This window comes from Bradysia coprophila, assembly GCF_014529535.1.
Source record: "Bradysia coprophila strain Holo2 chromosome IV unlocalized genomic scaffold, BU_Bcop_v1 contig_84, whole genome shotgun sequence".
Lineage (NCBI taxonomy): Eukaryota > Metazoa > Arthropoda > Insecta > Diptera > Sciaridae > Bradysia > Bradysia coprophila.
Window position 1 is genome coordinate 6,541,252 of NW_023503376.1, and position 21,615 is coordinate 6,562,866.

The following is a 21,615-nucleotide window of genomic DNA, read 5'->3' on the forward strand; positions in this document are numbered from 1 at the left end:
TATACAATGGGCGAACATGTTTTGGAGCGAAGAGAAGAAAGTCAAGATCTTGGAATGTTGATTGACAGATGGTTTCATTTGGGTCAACACTGTGAACTAACAGCAAGGAAGTGCAGGCAAATTGTTGGATGCATAAAACACTACTCAAATGGCAACTTCACAATCGACACACAACGAACATTGTATTTGGCATACGTTAGATCGAGATTGGAATATGCATCTGTAATCTGGAATCCGTCATCGGAAGTCTACAAGGACGACATCGAATCGATTCAGAAGCAGTTTGTCATTTATCTGCTACATAGTCGCAGAAATGCTACTTCGTTCCGATTGGCACCATACGAGGATCGAAGCAAACAGGTTGGACTTCAAAATCTTGAATAAAGGAGGAAATTGGCGGACATAATGATGGCATACGACATATTCAAAGGCAACATTAAGGACAGTTCGATTTCGTCAAAGTTTGTGTACAGTGAGAGTGAATATGATCTGCGACGTTCGACCTTGAAATTGTTAAAGGAACCGAGGTACGGTACGAACTATTTGTCGAATCAACCAGTTGCACGTTTGATAAGACTGATAAATGAATATGAACACATTGTCCGTGACTGTGATAGTCGAGGTGAATTTAAAACTAGAATTGTTAAAGAACTTGGAATGTAGACTTAATTTCTGTAAATTTTAAATTTAAATTTTGTTACTGTGATTTTAAGACTAAGAATTATGGAATGTTTTGACTAATTTTATTGTTTTATGTTTGTATATTGTAATCAATTATCAATTATTCAGCCAGTATTTGGCGGTGAAATAAATTTCATTCATTCATTCAGTAGTTTCTCTGTAAACATGGAACTAGATAAATGCTAATATGACGACTGGGACGTTGTTTTGACGGTTAGAGGGTATATGTCGAATGATAACTGGTTTTGATAGAGAATTCCATAGAGTTATACATTTTCTATCGACCAAATTCAACATCATTTTCTCAATCCGTCGAAAAGACCCAGTCGTCATATTGGCGTCTCTGCATGGAGCGCAAAATGTTTACTAATCTTCTTAAATCGAATTTGGTTTGGCTAAATGGTTGTGTATTGAGTCTTAAATGAATGTTAAGGGCTTCTTTCATTCATATACCACCACTTGGATTCTTAAAACTCCATTAGATTTGTTTCTGTATCCCATGTGTCCTATTAGAAAGTTAATACATGGAGATGATATAAGCTATCCCTGCTAAAGGATTCTAATTTCGCTTGCAAATTACTCGTAGCATATCTCTCTATCATTTTCAATAAAAATATCCCATGTTCACGACCTTCGCAAATTAAAGTTGTTCAGTCCCACCGTGGTTTGCTTTCAAATCTCCGTAATTTTGTAAATGGGAGCGAATTGTGTGTGCTAGTATAAGAAAAATGTCACCTTGTGTGTTATTTTGAATGACGAGGCGCGAAATTCCTCAACACCATTTCCAAAATTACAAATATTTGAAAAACGAAATGTATGTCCCACCCTACAGTATAGTTATCTTGCTCTGCGCCTCGTGTCAACAGTGTGTATCGCAGTGATCGCAGTGTAGCTACAAAAACGCATGCATTCTCAATGATGCTAAATATCATTCCTATTTATATTATGCGAAAAGCGCTATGCATCAGACAGTGAGTAGAAGAGCAGCCAACCTGACGATAATAAAATTTCTATGATTCGGTGTACCATCGTTTGAATGTATCATACCGGTGATTTTTTATAGTGCCGGTAACACTTCATGCACTAGAATTGCCTAAATTTGGAACACATTTAGAGTCTTGTAATTAATCGAGTTTTGCATTCCGATTAACGACATGTAACCAATAAGATTTCTTAACATATTGCAGAGAATTTTTATTGCTTATTTTCAGAAAATAAATAGATAAATCGATCAATAGATTTGGTAAGTAACCTCATTGATGTTGCAGACGAGAAAGCACAACAATTGTAATAACACTTTATCGTGTAGCACACCAAATTTGATCGCTTTGCCAAAATGCTACACCAGACACTGCATACAAGAAAAACAAACTTGACAAAAAAAGTTCACGATAATTTGGAAAACATTTGAACGTTTGAGAAGTGACATCGCCGGTGAGACAGATATTTATCAACATTAAACGGCTATGAAATCAAAAGAGAGTAATGAGAGCAATGTACATTATACATCCATGGCATTACGTATATATTTTCGTACCAATTTTCTCTCTCAATGCACTCTGACAATACATTTTTTCACCAAACCAAACATTGTACATTGTATATATATATACAATAAAATCCACTGCGCATGTACGTAAATAAAATGCTATACATTTCGTTATAAAGCATTTCATTGTATATACGTAAAACATACGGCACAGTGAATATTATACGAGAAATCTCCCCACCAGAAACTCGCTCTCAAAAAATTTTGATTGAAAAGAAAAGGAAAAATTTGTGTTGTGTTTTTCCCGTGCTTTTTTCAATCGAATCGTAGCACACATTTCAGAAATTCTCTCAGTGCAATTTGTACCTTCAAACCGGGCGGAATTAGGAATTCGTCGTTACCAAATGGTAGTATGAAAACCGAATGGTAGTACATAAAGAAAAATAATTTTTTGTTTTCCTAAAAAAAAAACAACAACTCCGAATACACATTTAACGTTCTTGCCTAAATAAAAGAATATTAAAATACACAGTCGAATAAAGAGTGTACATCTTGGAGCCTCTACGTGCTATACATTTCGAAAGCGAATGAAATAAAAAAGAAAACAGTGCCGTGATCTAATTATAGATTATTTTAGCATTGTTTTTTGTGATAATTATTTTCCAATAAATCCCAGTGTTACTTTGTGGTGTACTTTTCTTTCAATTCAAAAAAAAAGTTCGTTGGGTAAAATTCATTCAAAACGGTGTGCACTTTGTGTGTAGTGTTTGTTATCTCTTGTGCGTCTTCAAAAAGTAATGGCGTTTAATGGCAGTGGTCTCGTTGGCGACGGTCCCCAAAGTAAACGTCTCTGCACCGGAAAACCGGGAGAAAATAACGATAGTGGCAACAACAATAACAATAAAGTAAGTCGAAAACCATTCAATAAACGTCATTTCCATTGAAAACTTACGCTGTCTAAGTTTCCGTGTTAAAAATCGATAACTTCACCAAAAAAAAAAATTGTTATGGTGGAGGAAAAACACTACGGCAAAATGAACATTTCTAGAGAGAGAAAAGCACAAAATTCCAAGAGTTGAGTTCTTTTTCCCAATTGTTTGATTTTTCGTATACTTTTTTCCTTTGCCATGTGAAAATGTATGATTAACGTAAACAAAAAAAATTATTTTCTCATGTTTAATTATTTGGATTGCGGCGCTGCTTAAATTAAATAATTTTTATGTTTGCGTACAATTAACTTCCGTTTGTTAAGTTTGCGTGTTGTGATCGCATTTTTTTTGTCAATAGAAGGTTTTTACGAGAAAGGAGAGCGGCAAAGCTTTAAGGTTTGTTGATGAAACTAATTAGAGATTAGTTTCGGTTGCCCCTTTTTTAAAGCAAGAAGTAATTGCAAATCTAAGCACCGTGATTCTTTCTAACGATATTACTCGAAATTCGTTGAAGTCACTCTTTAAGCAAGGGAAGTAACTAGTGCAGGCAATGAACATTCATTTCTATCACTTTATACCCATTTTTACATTCGCCCGTTTTTTGAAGTATCATTCTTTTGATCTCATTCTCCTTAGTCGGATGGACCAAACATTAATTGTAAGTCCACCTGTAAGCCGTCTCAGTTTTTCCGCTCTCTCATTAAGAAACAATAGCTTCTTTGTGGAAACAGTGGCATGTCTCCTCACTGTCTGTCGTCTGTGCATCAGTTTCCACAACAATAATTTCCTTAAGATACGACCCGTCGGGTAACTCTCGATAGTTATAAATCCTCAGACTTCCAGAGTAATAGCTCGAGCTATGAACTATCAAGAGTAGCAAACTATTCACTTCCATCAATCTTGAAAAGTTACATCTACGTTACGTTACGTTAAAACCTACGTTACGCTATCAATACTACGAATCTATAATTTCTTCGGTATTGTGTTACGTATGTATGATGGAGAGATAATGTCCCCAATGTACGGTACTTTGATTCTGAATTGTTGTGTTGCCGTGCGACTTCTGCTCTGCTTATAATCTACTAGTCAAAACACCAATTTGGGATCGACTACATACTTCATCTTATCAGATATCAGCTAACGAAACCGGAGATAATGCTTATTTGAACAGGATTACGACTGTGTGTGCATGACACTGAATTTTGTCGACTGTAAATAAATTACTTCCCTTTGCACATCAATATCTTTTCTAATTAAAATGCATCATCCATGTAAGGCTTATGTTCATTGTAAGCTTAAAAGAAAATCTTCAATTTGGTTGGAATGGAATCCAGTCGGGAAACAACAAGCTGAGAAGAGAATGCAAACTACAATCAATCCATAAAAAAAAACTTTGTTTAACCATAAAGTAAGTCAACCATCAGAATTTGAGTATTATGCAACACACAGATTGTGAAAGAAAGAGTTAGCAGCAACATATTCGCTGAAAAACTCTCGTCGCTTATATCTCTTATAATTCGATGTCAAGTGTGTTTAAAGCACTTGCAGGTTTGAATGATGAATGTAAAAAATTTGTCTCGTTATGAATTCAAGTGTTCCAGTTAAAATTTTATGCGAAAAAATTTGTCTTCTTAAATTTATGTAATTTTAAACGTAAAACATCAATTTGGTCCGCAATTATATTTTAAAGCGCTCTTCATGCTTATAATATACATGCTTTGTAAGTGCAGACCCGCATTTAGGGGAACTCTTTAAGTGAAAGTCTTAACACTTTATGTGGAATATATTGAAGGGCACTCTAATTCGTACGAAGATCAGTTCAGCATTGAACTTTCAATACCGACGGTATGACCTTGAACGTTTCAAAAACCTAACCACTTACAGGTTGACAAAAAAGATTAATTTGACGACAATTAGGTTTGTATGAACAGCCGATGGACGGTTTCGGAAAATCTTTTCTTACGCCACTTTAATCTGTAGCGCAATTGTAGCGTAGATTTATCTTTTCGGTGAACCTGTACTGTAGCGACACAGAGTGGACACGGAAGAGACCTAATTCAAGTTTTTCTTTTGTTAAGCTTGGCAGGAAAACAAAGACAAATATTGAATTAGGTCTCTCTCGCGTCACTACGTATAGCAACAGTTACCTGCGGCCGGCTCTATAAAATTAATGCTCAAAACAAACGAGGCATTGAAAACGTGTTTTGGTCCTAGTTTTCATTGACAGATGCAGCAATCGCGATTTTGAATAGAAAAAGTTCTAACTTCATTTGACAGTTTCGAAAATTTCGTCATGAAAAATAGGACCAAAACACGTTTTCAATGCCTCGTTTGTTTTAAGCATAATGATTCTAGAAATTCTCGTATTTGTGTACGTTTGTCAAAAATACACGTGACCTAAAGGCTCAACTGAGCTATTTTTCAATCGAGAATGACGACTCCGATTATTCTGTAGATAAATCGAGCTCAGACTCAATATTACGTCCAAAGGACCTATATTTACAGAAACATTTTTCAGAAACATGTTTTCCGAAACATTCGATCTCGACGATTGCTTAACTTATGAAGTGAGCATCAATTGAAATAGGAAATTTCTAATTGGGACCAATTGTTTTAGCATTGAAAACGTATGACACTGTAATTTTACCAAGATACACACCAATTATCACAACCCAGACCTTCGGCACCTAATCAATAAAGAAGAAGATAGTTCTCAATTAAGTTAAAGAATACCGAGAGCCCATACGTTCATGGCTTAAAGCCTCTGTCATACTGTTACAATTTAGGTCTAGCGTAAATGCCAGTCAACATAAATCACAAAAACAAACTAAATTATCGTGAAAAATGACCGAACATCACTATAGACTGTTATGATCAGAGCGAGAGAACCGAAGACTAGTTAATTATAACTTGCCTTGGGGTACTTGTCAAAATATTGCTTTCTCTTTCAACATGTTACGTTGAGAGCGAGAGGACCGAAGACCAGTCTGTTATAAGTTGTCTTAGCGCATTTCTCAAAATATTTCTTTCTTTTTCATCATAACAGTCTATACTTATAGAACTAATATACCGATATTCATAAACTTTTTCCCCTGAAATCTAGAACTATTTCTGATTGTTTAAGCCCCACAACAAATTCAATCCGACCAATTGCCCTGAAGATATGGTCGAAAATCCGAAAATGAAAATTCGGCGGACTTTGAGGACAATTCATGGTCGTAACTTGAGTTACCAAATTTTTTCCTTTACCAAAATATTTCCTGAAAGTAGATTAGTAGATGTTTATTCAATGAAAAATGATTTTTTTTGTCGTAAGCACTCTTGCACAAAAAATAGCGAAGTAGGTAATTGCCATGACGAGCAATTTTTCAAAAATATCAAGATGTTGTAGCTCTAAACGACATTTGAAAAAACTGTTACGCCCTTTAGTAATGTTGTCCTCGATTTTTTTTTTAAACAATGTTTCATACCAGGGCCTATTTTTGGGAAATCGATTTTCCACAATTTGCCAACATTTGCTAAAATTTTTCAAAATTTTCCAATATTTGCTCAAATTTGCTAGAATTTGCCACTAGCAAATTTGGCAAATTTCGGAAAATTTTGAAAAATTTTAGCAAATGTTGGCAAATTGTGGAAAATCGATTTCCCCAAAATAGGCTCTGTTTCATACTATAACTACTCTAGCATGTAAATGAAAAGAAGTGAATTCCTAATTAGAATGAAAAGACATTGATAGTGATTTACTACTTCCAACACGAGCAATCTCTAGCGGATCACAGTAACTGGTATCAACTAAAGCCTCCAAATCTCACGCGTCTTAGCTTTAATCTATATTAGATTAAATTGGACACACTGAACTAAGACGTGCCCTTTCGCGATTGGAAAGTGTTATTGTACCGTTTATCTAAAAATTTAATTTATTAAAAAAAATGGAATACAAGATCTTAGGCCGAAAACACACGAGCAATTTTGTGTTGATGGGATCGACAATTATTCTGCATTTTCCATTAATTGATTAAAAAAACCGCCCGAACATGGTCCAACCCGAAATGAATTTTTTAAACCTGACGAAAAAACCGGGCAGCCCGATCATCTCTAATTTAGAATTGACCAAATGCTACGTTATGACATAAAAGCGGTACTCTCACTCACTATCCAACGTCATAACTAAATAAAAAGTTAATTAAAATCATTCCATAACAGTTTCACTTGAAGTTTGTTTTTTTTTTCTCTCAATTAAAAAGCGAAATGAGAAGAAAATATTTAAATGACCGTATACACCGAACCACCTCGGACCACTTCAAATTTCATTCAACAAAAATCTTCAATTAAGTTCGTCTATGCCGTTGTTCGTATGGGTGAAAAAAAAGAAAGAAAAACTTTAAACCTAAATCTGCAGCATACAATATGTTGTCATAAGCGAACGTAATATGTATGTGACTATGTAACCTCATTTATTTTAATTTCGCAAAAATGCTCTCCAACTTTTATATTATTCTCAATCGCAGAAATGTATACCTTCAATATCATAACAATCATCCCATACGTATGTGTAATACTTCTAGCGTAATTTTATGTATACTAAAAAAAAGTTGTATATACTGGAAATATGGAGTCTGTGTGTATTCGCAGAACTTTAAGTACTTGAATGGATGGATATGGATTATATACGTACGTATGGTATAGTATGGAGAATATCGGAGGCAATATATATATTTATATCAAACAGAGAATGAAAATATCGATCCCAAGTTCAAGAATATTGTGTAACCATTACCATTACCATATGCATTTAAATTTATAAATTTAATTTTGAATTAAATATTTACATTTGCGATTATATTATGAGTATTTTATATACGGAAAGAGACGATGATGGGTAATTTTGTTTGATCATTTTTAATTGTTTTTCACTTTCGACGTTCCGACTATATAATATTCGATACTCTGTTTGCTTTTTTTCGGTCGAGGATGAGTAAGCGTTGTTTTAAGTGGACCATTTTATGTATACGTTTCACATGACAAAATTTCTTATTTTCTTATCGTAAATTTGAAATTGTTTTTGTTTAAAACATATAAGTTCTGTGTACCATAATTGTTCAAGCTATTATGCTCACTCTGCAACACTGCGTCCATCGTTCGACTTGTTTCTTTTGTAATTCAATTGATTCCGAAACGAAAACATTCAATAGAATGTGTAATGAATGACGGCTGTGACGGATTAGAGAACCACATTTCCAATTCTTACTGTAGATACACATAGCAACGCGAGTTAGACATAAAATTCTTTTGTTTTCCGGCATTTGCAAATTGTTTTTTTTTGGAAGCTACGCAATTTGGTCGATTGATTCATTTCAATCATAATAAATTCCGTAGCTTTCGCAAGTTTGATACTTCAAAACAATTGGAAAAGACCCGAGAAGAAAAGAATTTTATGTCATACTCGTGTCGCTTAGTGTAGCTACAGTTATCAAAAAAAAAAAAAATGAAATTTGGTTGACTGTTGCAGTTTTTGAAACAACGATCTACTTAGTATAAAAACGTACAGTGGAAAATCTTGTCCCATCCTATTTTATTGGCGTCTATTAGCTTATCTCATATCTATTGGCATTTATAGAAAATATCTTCTGACCCAGTATTTCCCCCTTGCAATAGTCACCCATAGTAACAGTTAGTCACCAAAATACACCAATATAGACACCAAAGGACAGCAATAGTCACCAATAGAAGAAAATGGCGCTCCAATAGACACCCATTGGAGACTTTAAATTCGTTAAATTTACTATAGAAGGCAGCACTGGCAGCACAGCTTTTTTCGTCATGGTTGTCGACAACACATCAGAAGAGTTAATCGTTTCTCAAAGGTTTGGAATTCACATAATTTAGCTCATGTCTACGACTCATTCATTGTTGCGGCTCCTTGTCGCAATAGTTATTTTCCTAACGTATGCTGATAGGTTTTTTTTTTTAGGAATGGGGTGTTTCCAGCACGAGCCGAAGGCGAGCTCTGAAATCGAATTAGAAAAAAACTTTTTTCCTAACTCGTGTTGAAATATCGAGACTTCGTCGAATATTTCCACGACCGTTTTGGAAAAACGATGTTCCTAACTTATGCTAAAAGGATTTTTTAGTGAATTCGATTCTGGAATTCCCTTCCGGCTAGTGCTCGAAATCTCTATTTCGCTAAAAAAAAGCCTTTTAGCATGCGTTGCCTTGTTCTTATGACTTCCGACTCCCCGATATTTAAGGCTGTTTAATACTTATAACTATTCTATGCTTGCGAGTTTTTACTTAAAGGACGAGCTAGTACTCCTCGAGGGTTGCAACTCTTTAAACGTAACGTCTACTCGACAATTATGTGACGTAATTTATGTCTCCTCAAGATCTGCAGAGTCACATTGACAACTGCTCTAAAATAAAAGGTCATCAAGAGTATTACAAATCCTTGGAAAACTGCAAACATAACCCATCAATAATCAGGACATTCATTTCTTTACACCCTAGAAAAATTGCGTTAAAAACTTTCCTCCTTCCACAAGTTCAAATCACATTGACATGTATTTCTTAGACTTTGAAGTTTTTGATTTTGCTTTTACATATTGCACAGCATTTACCCTGGTACCAATACATTTTATGTGTATAATGTTTGTGGGTTTTGGGGAGGAGATAAATGAATCGAAACTTTCTCGGCTATGCTTCGGATGTATGGCAGATAACAATTCTTGGAAATTTTCCCTGTAACTTTCAATAGTTCATTTTCAGTTCGTTGAGAGTGGTGATACAACGAAACACTCATCCTGTATTTGCATCACCAACAGCTATTTCCTTATTCCATTACAATTGGTTCTGAGAAAAATCAAATTATTCTACGAACACTGTCACAACAAACAAGTTGACATGAGTTAAAATTAATAACGTGTCTCTCATCCCATTTCCGGTTTACAAGAAATACTTGCGATAGGTCAACCTATGGATAATCCAAATATCAAACACCTAAAAATACACCATTTTCCATTAACGTTAACAATGCTTACGTACCTTACATGATACATAAAACATTCAACATTTAATCCGAGCACACACGCAATACATGTACGCACAGAATCGTTAAATCATTCAACGAAAATGGGGTGGTGGTTCAATACCAAAATACCGACAACCAAAAAAATTTGTCGGATATTGTTTACCTATAAAAAGACATCGATATCGGGATAGACATATATGAAGAACTTGCATATATATCACGAAATAGCTGGTAACGCTCGTAACGCTTAAGCGCAATCAGAAGTCAATGAGTGAAATACCATTCGAGGATTGTACTCAATAACACGTTACAAATGTGTGTTGGCATTCAATAAAGTGGAAAATGTTTTTCAGTTAAATATACAATCGCAAACAATTATGTGCATCGTTTTGGAAAATGTTTTATAATTGTCGCGACCATTTGGTGCTCAATAATTTTAAAACGTTTTCCATTAAACCGATTGTCCTATACAGGCGAGTAGGCACATCGCAATACGAACATTTTCAAATGGACTGCATTCGTTCGAACAAAATTCTACCATAAATCGCATGCTTCATAAATTTTCATTTTAGTCTAAAAGAGAAAGTGCGTCAAGAATCTGTCTAAATATACCATACAGTACAACGGTCACAATGAATTTTGGTTATATTTATCTCTAAGTTTTGATGTGAAACCAGTCAACCAACCAATCACTGAAGTCAGAAAAGGAGTCCCAGATCCTAAATGTGAATACTTGTTTAATGCAGAAAGGGGACGTGTCACTTTAGCGAATTATAAAAAAAATGAAATTTAATTTATTTATCTCCGTTTCACGCTGACAACGAAGCTAGATGAGTGAAATTTCATTTTTGTTATAATTCACTAAAGTGACATGTCACGTTACTGCATTTAACTATTCAATAGGGTGGGTCGTATTTTCATTTTGTTTTTATTTTAAAAGTCCTGGCCTGGCTGTACTTAGAATTGACCAAGGAATCCGAAACAGCAACAAAAAAAAATCAAAAATAAATTTTTCCCTTGCCTCTAGGCTGATTTTGATTTTCGGGGTAGTAGCATGAAATTGCACACATTGTTGACTGATATCTCGGGCTATTGGTAACAGAAGGCATTACTGCTATTCAAATCACATCCCTCTTTCTTAAAGATTCTTGTAACCTCCTTATCTTGTTTGGATGTGCTCTTATCTTCGACGTTCTCTACAAAAGCATAGAAAAATAAGTCAAAATTAGAAATCCCCGAGTCCTATTACAATGTCCCAATTTCCACTATTTTCTCGTCTCACACGGAATTTTCTGACATAAAGCTCCTAGAATATGTAACCTTTTTTGTCGGTTCCAGATAAGTACCAGAGTGGTTCGAACATCCATTGGTGGTCTGGTCATGTCGAGTCATTATTTGAAACTTAACTTCTTACTTGTCCAATAGGGCGTATCGAATTTTGCAAATTTTAAGGACCGCGATAGCCTGTGTGCGGAAAACGTAGATCATCGAAAACTGTGTCCGGGCATGTGGTTGATGAATCCGATGGAGCCATGGAAGAAGTCCCCCCGGGCGGCTTTAAGTTTCCGATGGTCATAATTCGGAAAGTTGAGAGTATTTTTGAAAACAATGTTCTAGCGGGATGTAGAGCTTTGAAAACTCTACAAATCTACCGAAGAAACCTATGGTCCAAAAGGTGCCATTGCCAAGATTGCCTAACATCGAAAATGTGACCTTTTGGTTTTTGACTTATATTTCCTGAGAGACAAATGATTTTTTTTAGCCTGTGGTATGAGGTGGTAGAGGAGGTCGAGCACTTCCAGTACACTAGGCATGTCCCGATCCATTATACACTTGAAATCACTTTTTTAACCTTTTTAATTGGAATTTTTAAGAGTGGCCACGTCGCCCACGAAGCAAGTGCAGACACTGCAACCGGTGCTGTTGAGTCGAGGACACCTTGGCCAGTAAGTATGCATAATACTCCACGACAGTAGCTGAACTTTTTCACAAAATATCTGTGATTTCAATTCATGTGCCACATCGAAATAACAAATATTTTGTGAAAGAGTTCAGCTACTGTCATGGAATATTATGCATACTTACTGGCCAAGGTGTCCTCGACTCAACAGCACCGGTTGCAGTGTCTGCACTTGCTTCGTGGGCGACGTGGCCACTCTTAAAAATTCCAATTAAAAAGGTTAAGAAAGTGATTTCAAGTGTATAATGGATCGGGACATGCCTAGTGTACTGGAAGTGCTCGACCTCCTCTACCATCTCATACCACAGGCTAAACAAAATCATTTTTCTCTCAGGAAATATAAGTCAAAAACCAAAAGGTCACATTTTCGATGTTAGGCAATCTTGGCAGTGACACCTTTTGGACCATCGGTTTCTTCGGTAGTTTTGTAGAGTTTTCAAAGCTCTACATTCCGCTAGAACATTGTTTTCAAAAATACTATCAACTTTCCGAATTATGACCTTCGGAAACTTAAAGTCGCCCGGGGGGACTTCTTCCATGGCTCCATTGGATCCATCAACCACATGCCCGGACACAGTTTTCGATGATATACGTTTTCCGCACACAGGCTATCGCGGTCCTTAAAATTTGCAAAATTCGATACGCCCTATTGTCCAACACCTATCAAAAATCGACTGTCATTATCTAAGTTCGTTTCACACCTACAAAGCTTCATTGCCATGAAAACCATTCTAATTTTAAGCACAAAGTACACAAAGTTTAGTGGAGATTTAAGAGCAACAAAAAACCTACCGTATGAATACCGTTCAGCATACGATTGATATATGTAAGAGACACAATGCGACCTAACCAAGCGATCAATTACGGTTAGTTGACGTGTTAAACTTTTTTGATGGAACTTTCGAAACTCTTTTTGGGAGTACCCCGAGGGAAATACTTGCGCTAGTTGTAACCAATAAATCTGAAAGTTTCCAGAAACGAAAAATCTTCCAGTCAAAGTGAACATCTCCAACCAGATAGGCACAAAACCAATTCAAATAAATTACATTCAAAAATAGAGATTCGTCATTTGTTTCAATGTTATTTAAATTGAAGCTATCGATTTTCTTTCCATACACATAATTTCCGTCGTTCCGTAACTTACGATTAAGTTGTTGAAATATTGGCACGTTCTGGTATCAAGGCAAAGTACTATGCCACACGAGACTCATTTCTACGAAACGTAAATTATATTTACCTTTTCTCTGTACAGAAATATCTTCTCTTTGAACTTGTATTCGATGTCTTATTCTCATTCAATTTCGGAACACTAGAAGCGTATTTACGTTAAGCTTGAGGGTTTAGTTCATCGGTTAATGCTTGCTTGCTGTATTTTATGACATTGATGTTATTAGATATTATCAAATGGTCTAATTATTATTCAGCCAAATACAGTCGGAATCTGGCTGACAAAATGAGCTACGTTTGCGTTCTGATCAGTATCAGTTTGATTACCAAAATCATAATTCAAATAATGGTCCGTTCCACTGATTAACCCGAAAATGTTCTCAAACAACGTCAACAAAATTGCTGGCCGGCAATTTTTTTTTTATCCGATTTGATTAGCACTTCGGTCAAAGCGAAAGAAAAGTTTATCTTTCACAGCGACTATTAACCCTTAACAAAACTTCGATTTTATGGCACATAAAACAAAAGAACTTATGTGTGCTACAGCTGGATGGGTAAATAACAAATTTTTGTTTTATGAATACGCTATGTGCCTTGTCATAGTCATAACTCCAATTCTCTCGCCGTAAAACTGTTACATTTTCCTAATAAATGAATCGTGTTTCAATGAGTGAACGAACGAACGCACATAGAACTTCCTACACAGAAATAATAATCATAAAAAAAAACGAAAAAATTCGTAAAATCATCAAATGGCAGAAATGGGATAACAGACCCCAAAGCAATTCCATTCGATTTACATGCTTGTAACAGAGAGAATTTGTTTATTTTCATGAAATTGTCGAATGAGAAGTGTTCATGCCAAAGGGTTTTGTGGGTTTAAAGTGTGATTACATGTCCAACGACAATATTCGTTCATTTAGGCTGATATGTGTGTCGTGTCGTATCAATTAACATAACGACCTTGGTGAAAATGTATTATTGTCATTGCAGTGTCTGTACACCTAAGACCGTATGCTCATCTCTGTTGTGAGAATAACATTCGTCGAATGTGCGAGCATCCCATTAGAGTGATGGGTACAACTGAATGCAAAGGATTTTTTTTTGCGCTTTCCCTTTTCGCACCGTTATACTTTTGAGTTCTCCCTGGGATCGTCTTATCTTAAACCGTTCATATGTGGTGAATTGATGTTAGCAACAAAAATTCGGTCGTTTTGACGCCCGCTAACCAAATGAAAAGGTTCAATAAAAGCTGAACAAAAGAAAGTTCTAAAAACTAAATTGAGTATGTCTTCATGATAATAATAATAAAAAGGGTTTTCATTGACACCCATACGTTACATTATATGCAATGTACGACCGTACATGGCATTCAGAACATTTTCAAATATTATCGCAAAACGAAACGAATAATAAAAAAAAGAGAAATGAGACAAGCTCTTCTTTATGCGATAATAAAGCCGGATATAAGACGGTTTTATATGCGATTGTGATACAATATTGTGTAAGTGTTTGCTGGAATACATTCGGAAAAAAAAATTCGTTTTTTTATATATCTGATGGTTAGCATGACGCTGGATACAGTGAGTACTTGACATTTATCTTTGAATACGACAAGAAAATGTACAATAATTACGATCCAACAATTCAAGCCACAAATTTGCCAGTGTTTGTTTTGTTAACTTTATTTTTTGGGTCATTCAATTTTGAGTTGTACGAGAAACATTTCAACTGAAAGCATTGACAGAAGCAAATCGAATCAACTCGAACTAAATACCTTTGATGATTTTTGTGAATCCAGCTAATCAAGTCAGTCAGTCGTTATTGTTGCAGAAATTGACCGTGACAATTGGCATTTAACGCAACAAAACATGAGCTCTTTTAGCTGGATAATTTAGTATTTTGAATGGAAAATACGGATTGATGACACAGTTGTTTTGGTAATATAAAATCTCTTTCAAACTGATTGGAGATGAGTGAGGTGCCTGTGTCGTTTCGTCGATTTTCTGAATCTAGTCCTTCACATTCTTAACTTTTTGAAGACGTCCAGCGCATCACTCCAATTCCATCAAATCTATTTCTTCTCTTGTTTGTAAGATACAAGTTTGATACAAAATCTTTTACTTCATTGGGTTTAACATATACAATTTTCGTATATAAAAGTAAACAAGTCAGAGCTCATCTGTTATTTCTGTCATCGTTGGTGATAACAGATGATGTAGTTCACTGTATTCCGTCTATTGTATGATCAGTTTTTCGATACGGTCCATTATTTTTCATTCACATTAACAATGAAAACTTCCGAGGGGGAAACCACTCTTTTTTATTGATGTAACTAACATGATTACCCAGTGATTAACATGATGAAGAATTGGTGATTAACCAGTTTTTGACCGGGGGAATCGTCGCAAAACTACAAATAAACGTGAAAAATAGCGGTTAATCAATGTTAATCACCGATTAACAAAAAATTATGGTTCTGATTAACAAATTAACTGATTAACCTTGTTAATCACAAAATAGTGGTTTCCCCCTCGAAAACTTCGTTTCAGCGTCCAAACAAAGAACAAAATATTGTAATTGCGTACTTTAAGACAGTGTATGAAGTCACATAAATCTGGATCGCAATATCGCCCGTACACTTTCCTTCGCGAAGAAATACAAATCAAAACGAGCCGCCAGAACAGTCGGAGCGTTTGCTGCGACTGAGCCCCGTACAAACCCGTACATCTATTGCGTACGTGACCCTAGTTCGTCCGTCGCCCTACTCTTACCGTAAGCCTACTGCGCCCGTAAACGTCGGTAAAGTAAAATTCTTATGAAATGTGTACGTCTTAAAAATTGCGCATAGCGCAATTACGAAGCCCCGTACGACGTTCCTTTCCAATGTAACACAAATTTCGAATTGACCTAAAATTAAGTAAGTATCATTTTCACCGATTTATATTGATTTTACAAAAATCCAAAATGGCGGCCGACGGCCATTTTGTTAGGAGGTGGAAAGTAGTACGGCTGCTTTACATTCGTTAGTACCTTTCAAACAAAAAAAAATTTGAAATTCAGTCAAAGTTTACTCGAGATATTAACAAAAAAACACCACCTTCACTGTACGGCCGAGTAGCCACATATAAGCTCACTCCAAGAGACCTAGCTCACGCTCCGGAGAACATAATTTCAAAAACTTTTTTTTCCCTGATTGGTACCTATCTAATAAAGCAAAATCCATCTAAATACGTTCAAATTTGGCCAACCTACAAGCAAAAACGGCTTGCCGCCCTGTACCTAGTTCACACCAAGGGGTCTAACTCACGAGTCGGTCATCCAATTTTCATAAACTTTTTTTTGTCGATCGGTATTGTAAATACCTTTCATTTGACGTATCACTTACAAGTGTAGTGCTTAAATGTCTGGAGATATCGTCGAAAAACAGTTAGGCACTTATTGGGCCCCAGCTCCGGAAGGGTCGACCCAAAATCGCCCATCTTCGAACTTAGCCTCACTATTTTGACTATCTTTCAGGGGAAAAAAAATTTTTGAAATCGGATTTGATTTACTCAAGATATCGACGTGACAGACGGACGGACAAAATTTTTATTGCGGATTCGTTATCTATGAACATAGGCAAACACTTTGCCCTTACCGTCTGCTTCGAATTTCATCAATTACACACGGCATCGTAATCCTATAAGCCCCTTCGTACTTCGTACGGGGCTAAAAATTCCTTTTTCGTTATTGTTCTTGTATCCAGATTACGAATTTCTTTTTATTTCGAAATTTATAAGAATTGTGAAAGTTATATCGAATTATAAAATGCAGTTACACAGTTTGGTTGGAACTAAAAAACTTGGTTGGCATCTGTGTCAAAGAGGTTGTGCTTTAAATTATAACTTGATTTATTATGACAAAAGGAAAATTCTTAACCAACCACTAAACTTTACAAATTGTACTTGTCACGTTAGTTATTGTAGTTTACGTGCAATATGAACACAATAGTCTTTTACGCAACTAAGGATATAAAGGTGAAAAGTAGAGTTTTCATTTGAATTTTGTTGATACGAGGCGTAGCCCGAGGTCTAAAAATACACGAAAAAGAGATTTTCTTATCACCGAGTTGTGAAATTCGCTCTACGTGATTAAGCGAAGCGCCGTTCACATTGTCGTGATACTAAGTATTTCAAGTGTTAATCAAATATTATTCCGAATTTACGTGTTACAGCAATGTAAATAGCGCTTTGCTCATATGAAATATGCTGCATTTACATTGCCTAATCACGTAAATAAGCACAGTACGTACGTAATTTGACGAATGGGAATACCACTCTCTCCTTTGGGTCGGACCACAGACGAAATGTACGATTCTTTCCCTACGGTCGAAAATGGCTTAGGAAAACAAGAGATTTGGGAAATCCATTACAAAGTTCGGGATAAAAATGAACTTTTAAAAAGACTACTACACGCTGACTGAGGGCGTCGGACGTGTTTGAAACCTGGATTTAGACGCAAATGCGGTTTTAGACGCATGTATCATGTAAATTAAATTATATTTTGGGTAATTTTGGGTCAAATCGTTTGCCGGACGAGAGCAAAAAATTTTTTCGTCTAATTCGCCTAAATAGATCACGACAATTTCCCCCAAACAAATTTTGGCATTTTAATTACATTACTGTAACCATTTGAATTGTACAAACACTCTAATACAATTAAAACCATTCCGACCATTAGCTGCTTCATTACAATACATACAGCTCTTGAAAATCGGTTTCAAAATCATTGCTTTCAATTTGAATTTACTGGAAGATTTGAAATTGTATTAACTCATGTTTACCATACGCATTCAACATCCGAGATTTGTCGATAGATGCTATATATGTATATCACCGAGCTATGTGTTATTATGCAAGCCTAAGGCTTAGGTATTGTGCTTCATCTATACATTTCCGTAATATATTGAATATGATAATACATACATTGTGTGCACGTTATACACAATGTGGTCAGAATACTTTTGGGTATACTTCCATTTCAGGAAAAAGATAAACCGATAATAATGTTCACATGAATTGAGAAAGGTATTTTCTTTTGCCTGTAAATGAATTTTGGATGAAATATGAAATTAGTCTTTAATGTCTGATGCTTGTTGAATCTATATATGTCTGTATATGCAAAGCCGATGGTGCGTGATTTAGACTTATTGACTCCGTAAAAAAGACGTACGAATAATGAACTGGATTTGTGATGATAGCCAGAGAATTGTTGCTGGTTTATATTTAACGCGATTGTACGTACAATGTAAAAAGCGTAGTTTTTGATAAGATAATAATAATATCAAATGATACCTAATGCCAAACGAGGTATATATTGGAAATCAACTTATAGTTAAGCTGTACGCGCCTATATGTGAAACGATTTTTCCATCACATAACCCATTCGTACACTTTTGTAATACAAAATACAATCTAGCAGTGTCGGCCAAACAAATTGTACACAATTTACGCCGAACGGTTAACAGATAACACTACGAAAGCATGTTTATTTGTTCGGAATCAGACCGACCTATACGTTATCGCCAGCCATGGAATTGATTTTAAAGTAGATAAAGATTGTTGGGTTATTTTCGTTAAGTAAGTGCCATATCAAGAGATTTACAGGCTTTGATGTAAATTGATGATTAATTATATAATCCGACAAGCAATAGTATATTCAGGTATGCGGTACGAAATGCTAATATTTGAAAGGATAATGAATGTTGACAAGATTAAAGGTGACTATGAGTATGTCTAATATACTGAATTGTGTATACAGTACACAATAGCGCCGTGTAGCTTGTATAGAAATGATTCGGCATATAATTATATATTCCAACGTTAGTATTTGATATACAACAGTTCAGTTCACCGGAGTGCTATTGTATGAATGAAGTAATAATTTGTGCAGAGGTACGGAGACTTATGTTTGCCACAATCATTTTAGTTAACATTAACAGAACAATAAAGTTACAGTTGATTTGTACGGTTGTGATCTAACAACAAAAGACTTTTTGATTCAATCTGAAGACTCTGAACTCAGCAGACGAAATGTCATCGTGGGTTGTTTTAGTCAGTTACAATCTATTCGTATTGAATTAAAAATATACTGAAACTATCAAAACAGGTCAGGTGGGACCTGACCTGATGCTTAAACTTGAAAGCCGGAATTTATGGTCATATCAGGTTCAGTTCAAATTCGGGTCCTTAGACTAAAACAGGTAAAGCATTACTCTGATTAGAAGGACAAAATTACAGTCTAGGACCGATATCTAAGACGAGTCCAGTTGTATGGTTCGAATCAGAAAAAATGTTTCAAGTGGAAGAACTGACGGCTGAAGTAATGAGCAAAAACGTGTACGAAATTCCATTCAGTGACTTGTTAGTTATCCTAACGGGCTGGCCATAAAAGACGTCCAGATTTAGGGGGAGGGGAAAAAGGTGACATTCCAAAATCGAAAAAAGTACTGAAGTCTTTTATGGACTAATTCCAATCAGACCCGGGTCTGTTAGGAGAGAAAATAGAGGTGACACAACCTTTCAGAGAATTTTATTCTGTTGAGTAAACCGTTGCGTTAACTATAGCTTCCAATTTATGGACGTAAGATCACTCGGCTGTATGTCCAGGTGTCCAGTCATTAGACATACAACACAACGCAATTGTGAATTTCAATTACCCCCACAATTCCTTGAGGTCGTGTTACAATTATTGTCACAGACATGTCATTAATAATGTCTACAAGAACGTGAATAATCTGCACATGCAGTGAACATTTTAAACAGAAAGAAAAACACATTAAAATGAAACTGTGACAAATTTTGCTCTAAAATTCTATTTCGTAATTAAGAATATAAATTGGATGTACTTACCTAGCCACTCACCTTTTTCGTATCTGGTATAGGTATAGGCAGGCATGTATAGATGTGTGTTGTGCAAAGTTAATAAACACAAAAATTCAAAACTAAATGAAATTTTCGTGAATTATTTACACGATATATCACATGGGACTATATAGAAATACCTCAACGGGTCTGCGTTAAATAACTGAGGAAGCCCCACTGTGCTAAAACAGATGTGTTATAATATAATAATTTCCCAGATAATTTCGTTTTATTAACACATTTACCATAAGGTGATACTCCAACAATAGATTTATTTGTTGAATGTTTAATGTGTTTAATATTTACTTTCCGATGGATTTTTGTTTAATGTTAAATAACATGACGTTATTTTAACGAATATTCGGCGGGTAGACAGAATTAAATGCGAAAAAAACAAATGAATGAAATTTTTACATTTTAATTGTAAACGAAGTAGGGGAAAAAACGAAATGTGCCAAGTGTGACCGAAATAATTTTTTCGTCTTCAAAAATAATAAATTGAAATCAATGGCGCGCTATTTTCGTTCATCGAAGCGAAGTTGGGTTTGTTTGTTTATCCAGCATGGGAATTCTGAAACTAATTTCGTTGACTCAATTCGTTCGACTAAACAAGTAATTTAATATGACCGACAATTTGTTGATTCGTTCTGAATATTGTGCTGAATACGCTGAATCAAACTGATAAGCAGAGGATTCAACTGATAAATTCAAAAAGATAAATTTGGTCTGCGAAATATAGAATTTCTGAACTTCAAATAGTCTCTGATAGCCCGAAAAAAAATGCAAACCTTCCTGCGTAATACCTTACTTTACCTGCATGTGCATCCTGTGTGTAACATATTTTCCACTAATTAAACGGCATTTCGGATTCGGAGTTAAAATTTTACACCGCTTTTATTATGGCAAATTAATTTTATTAACCAACAAACAATTGTGTTTCGACCGCTATGTAATCATCACTATTCGATTTCCAACCAGAGTTAATTGGATAAAAATTAATTTGGCAACAATTTGAACGGGTTTCGCTTTAAGCTACAAATCCGGAAAGAATAGTTATTGATCGAAATTGTTGCAGCGGTCCTGACTCGGTCTGGTTTTACATTTTACTCATACCGTGAGGTAGAGATCAATTCACTTCACGGTTGATAAACTAAGTGTTTTTTTGGTGGAAAATTTGTAACATTTCTATAGGACAGGTTCTTGTGAGATTTATCGATCCATTGTTTTTGTAACTTTTTTGTTTATTGATCGACCATATCGTGATGGATCTAGTGCGTACCTTATTACGAACCGTAAAAATGACACGAGCAAAATTATTGAATCTGTTACTTACTCCAAGCTAAGCCCAAGTATTTTCAACAGATTGATGCAAAATCTTTTACTTCATTTGTTTCAAAATGCGTTTTTCTATATAAAGAAAATTTAGAATCAGCTGATCGCTTAATTTTGTCGTCATCGAT

The 21,615-nt window shown here is 35.3% G+C and overlaps 1 protein-coding gene across 2 annotated transcripts in view; it reads left to right on the plus strand.

Annotated features, from left to right (window-relative positions):
• The first annotated feature begins 2,516 nt into the window (after positions 1-2,516).
• Positions 2,517-21,615, plus strand: part of LOC119072845 (heterogeneous nuclear ribonucleoprotein L) — a 217,161-nt gene continuing 198,062 nt past the window's right edge. For both annotated transcript variants that reach the window (XM_037178157.1, XM_037178158.1), the window contains exon 1: positions 2,517-3,075. In XM_037178157.1, the coding sequence (XP_037034052.1) occupies positions 2,968-3,075 (108 nt within the window). In that variant the 5' untranslated portion in view covers positions 2,517-2,967. The remainder of the gene's footprint in view (positions 3,076-21,615) is intronic.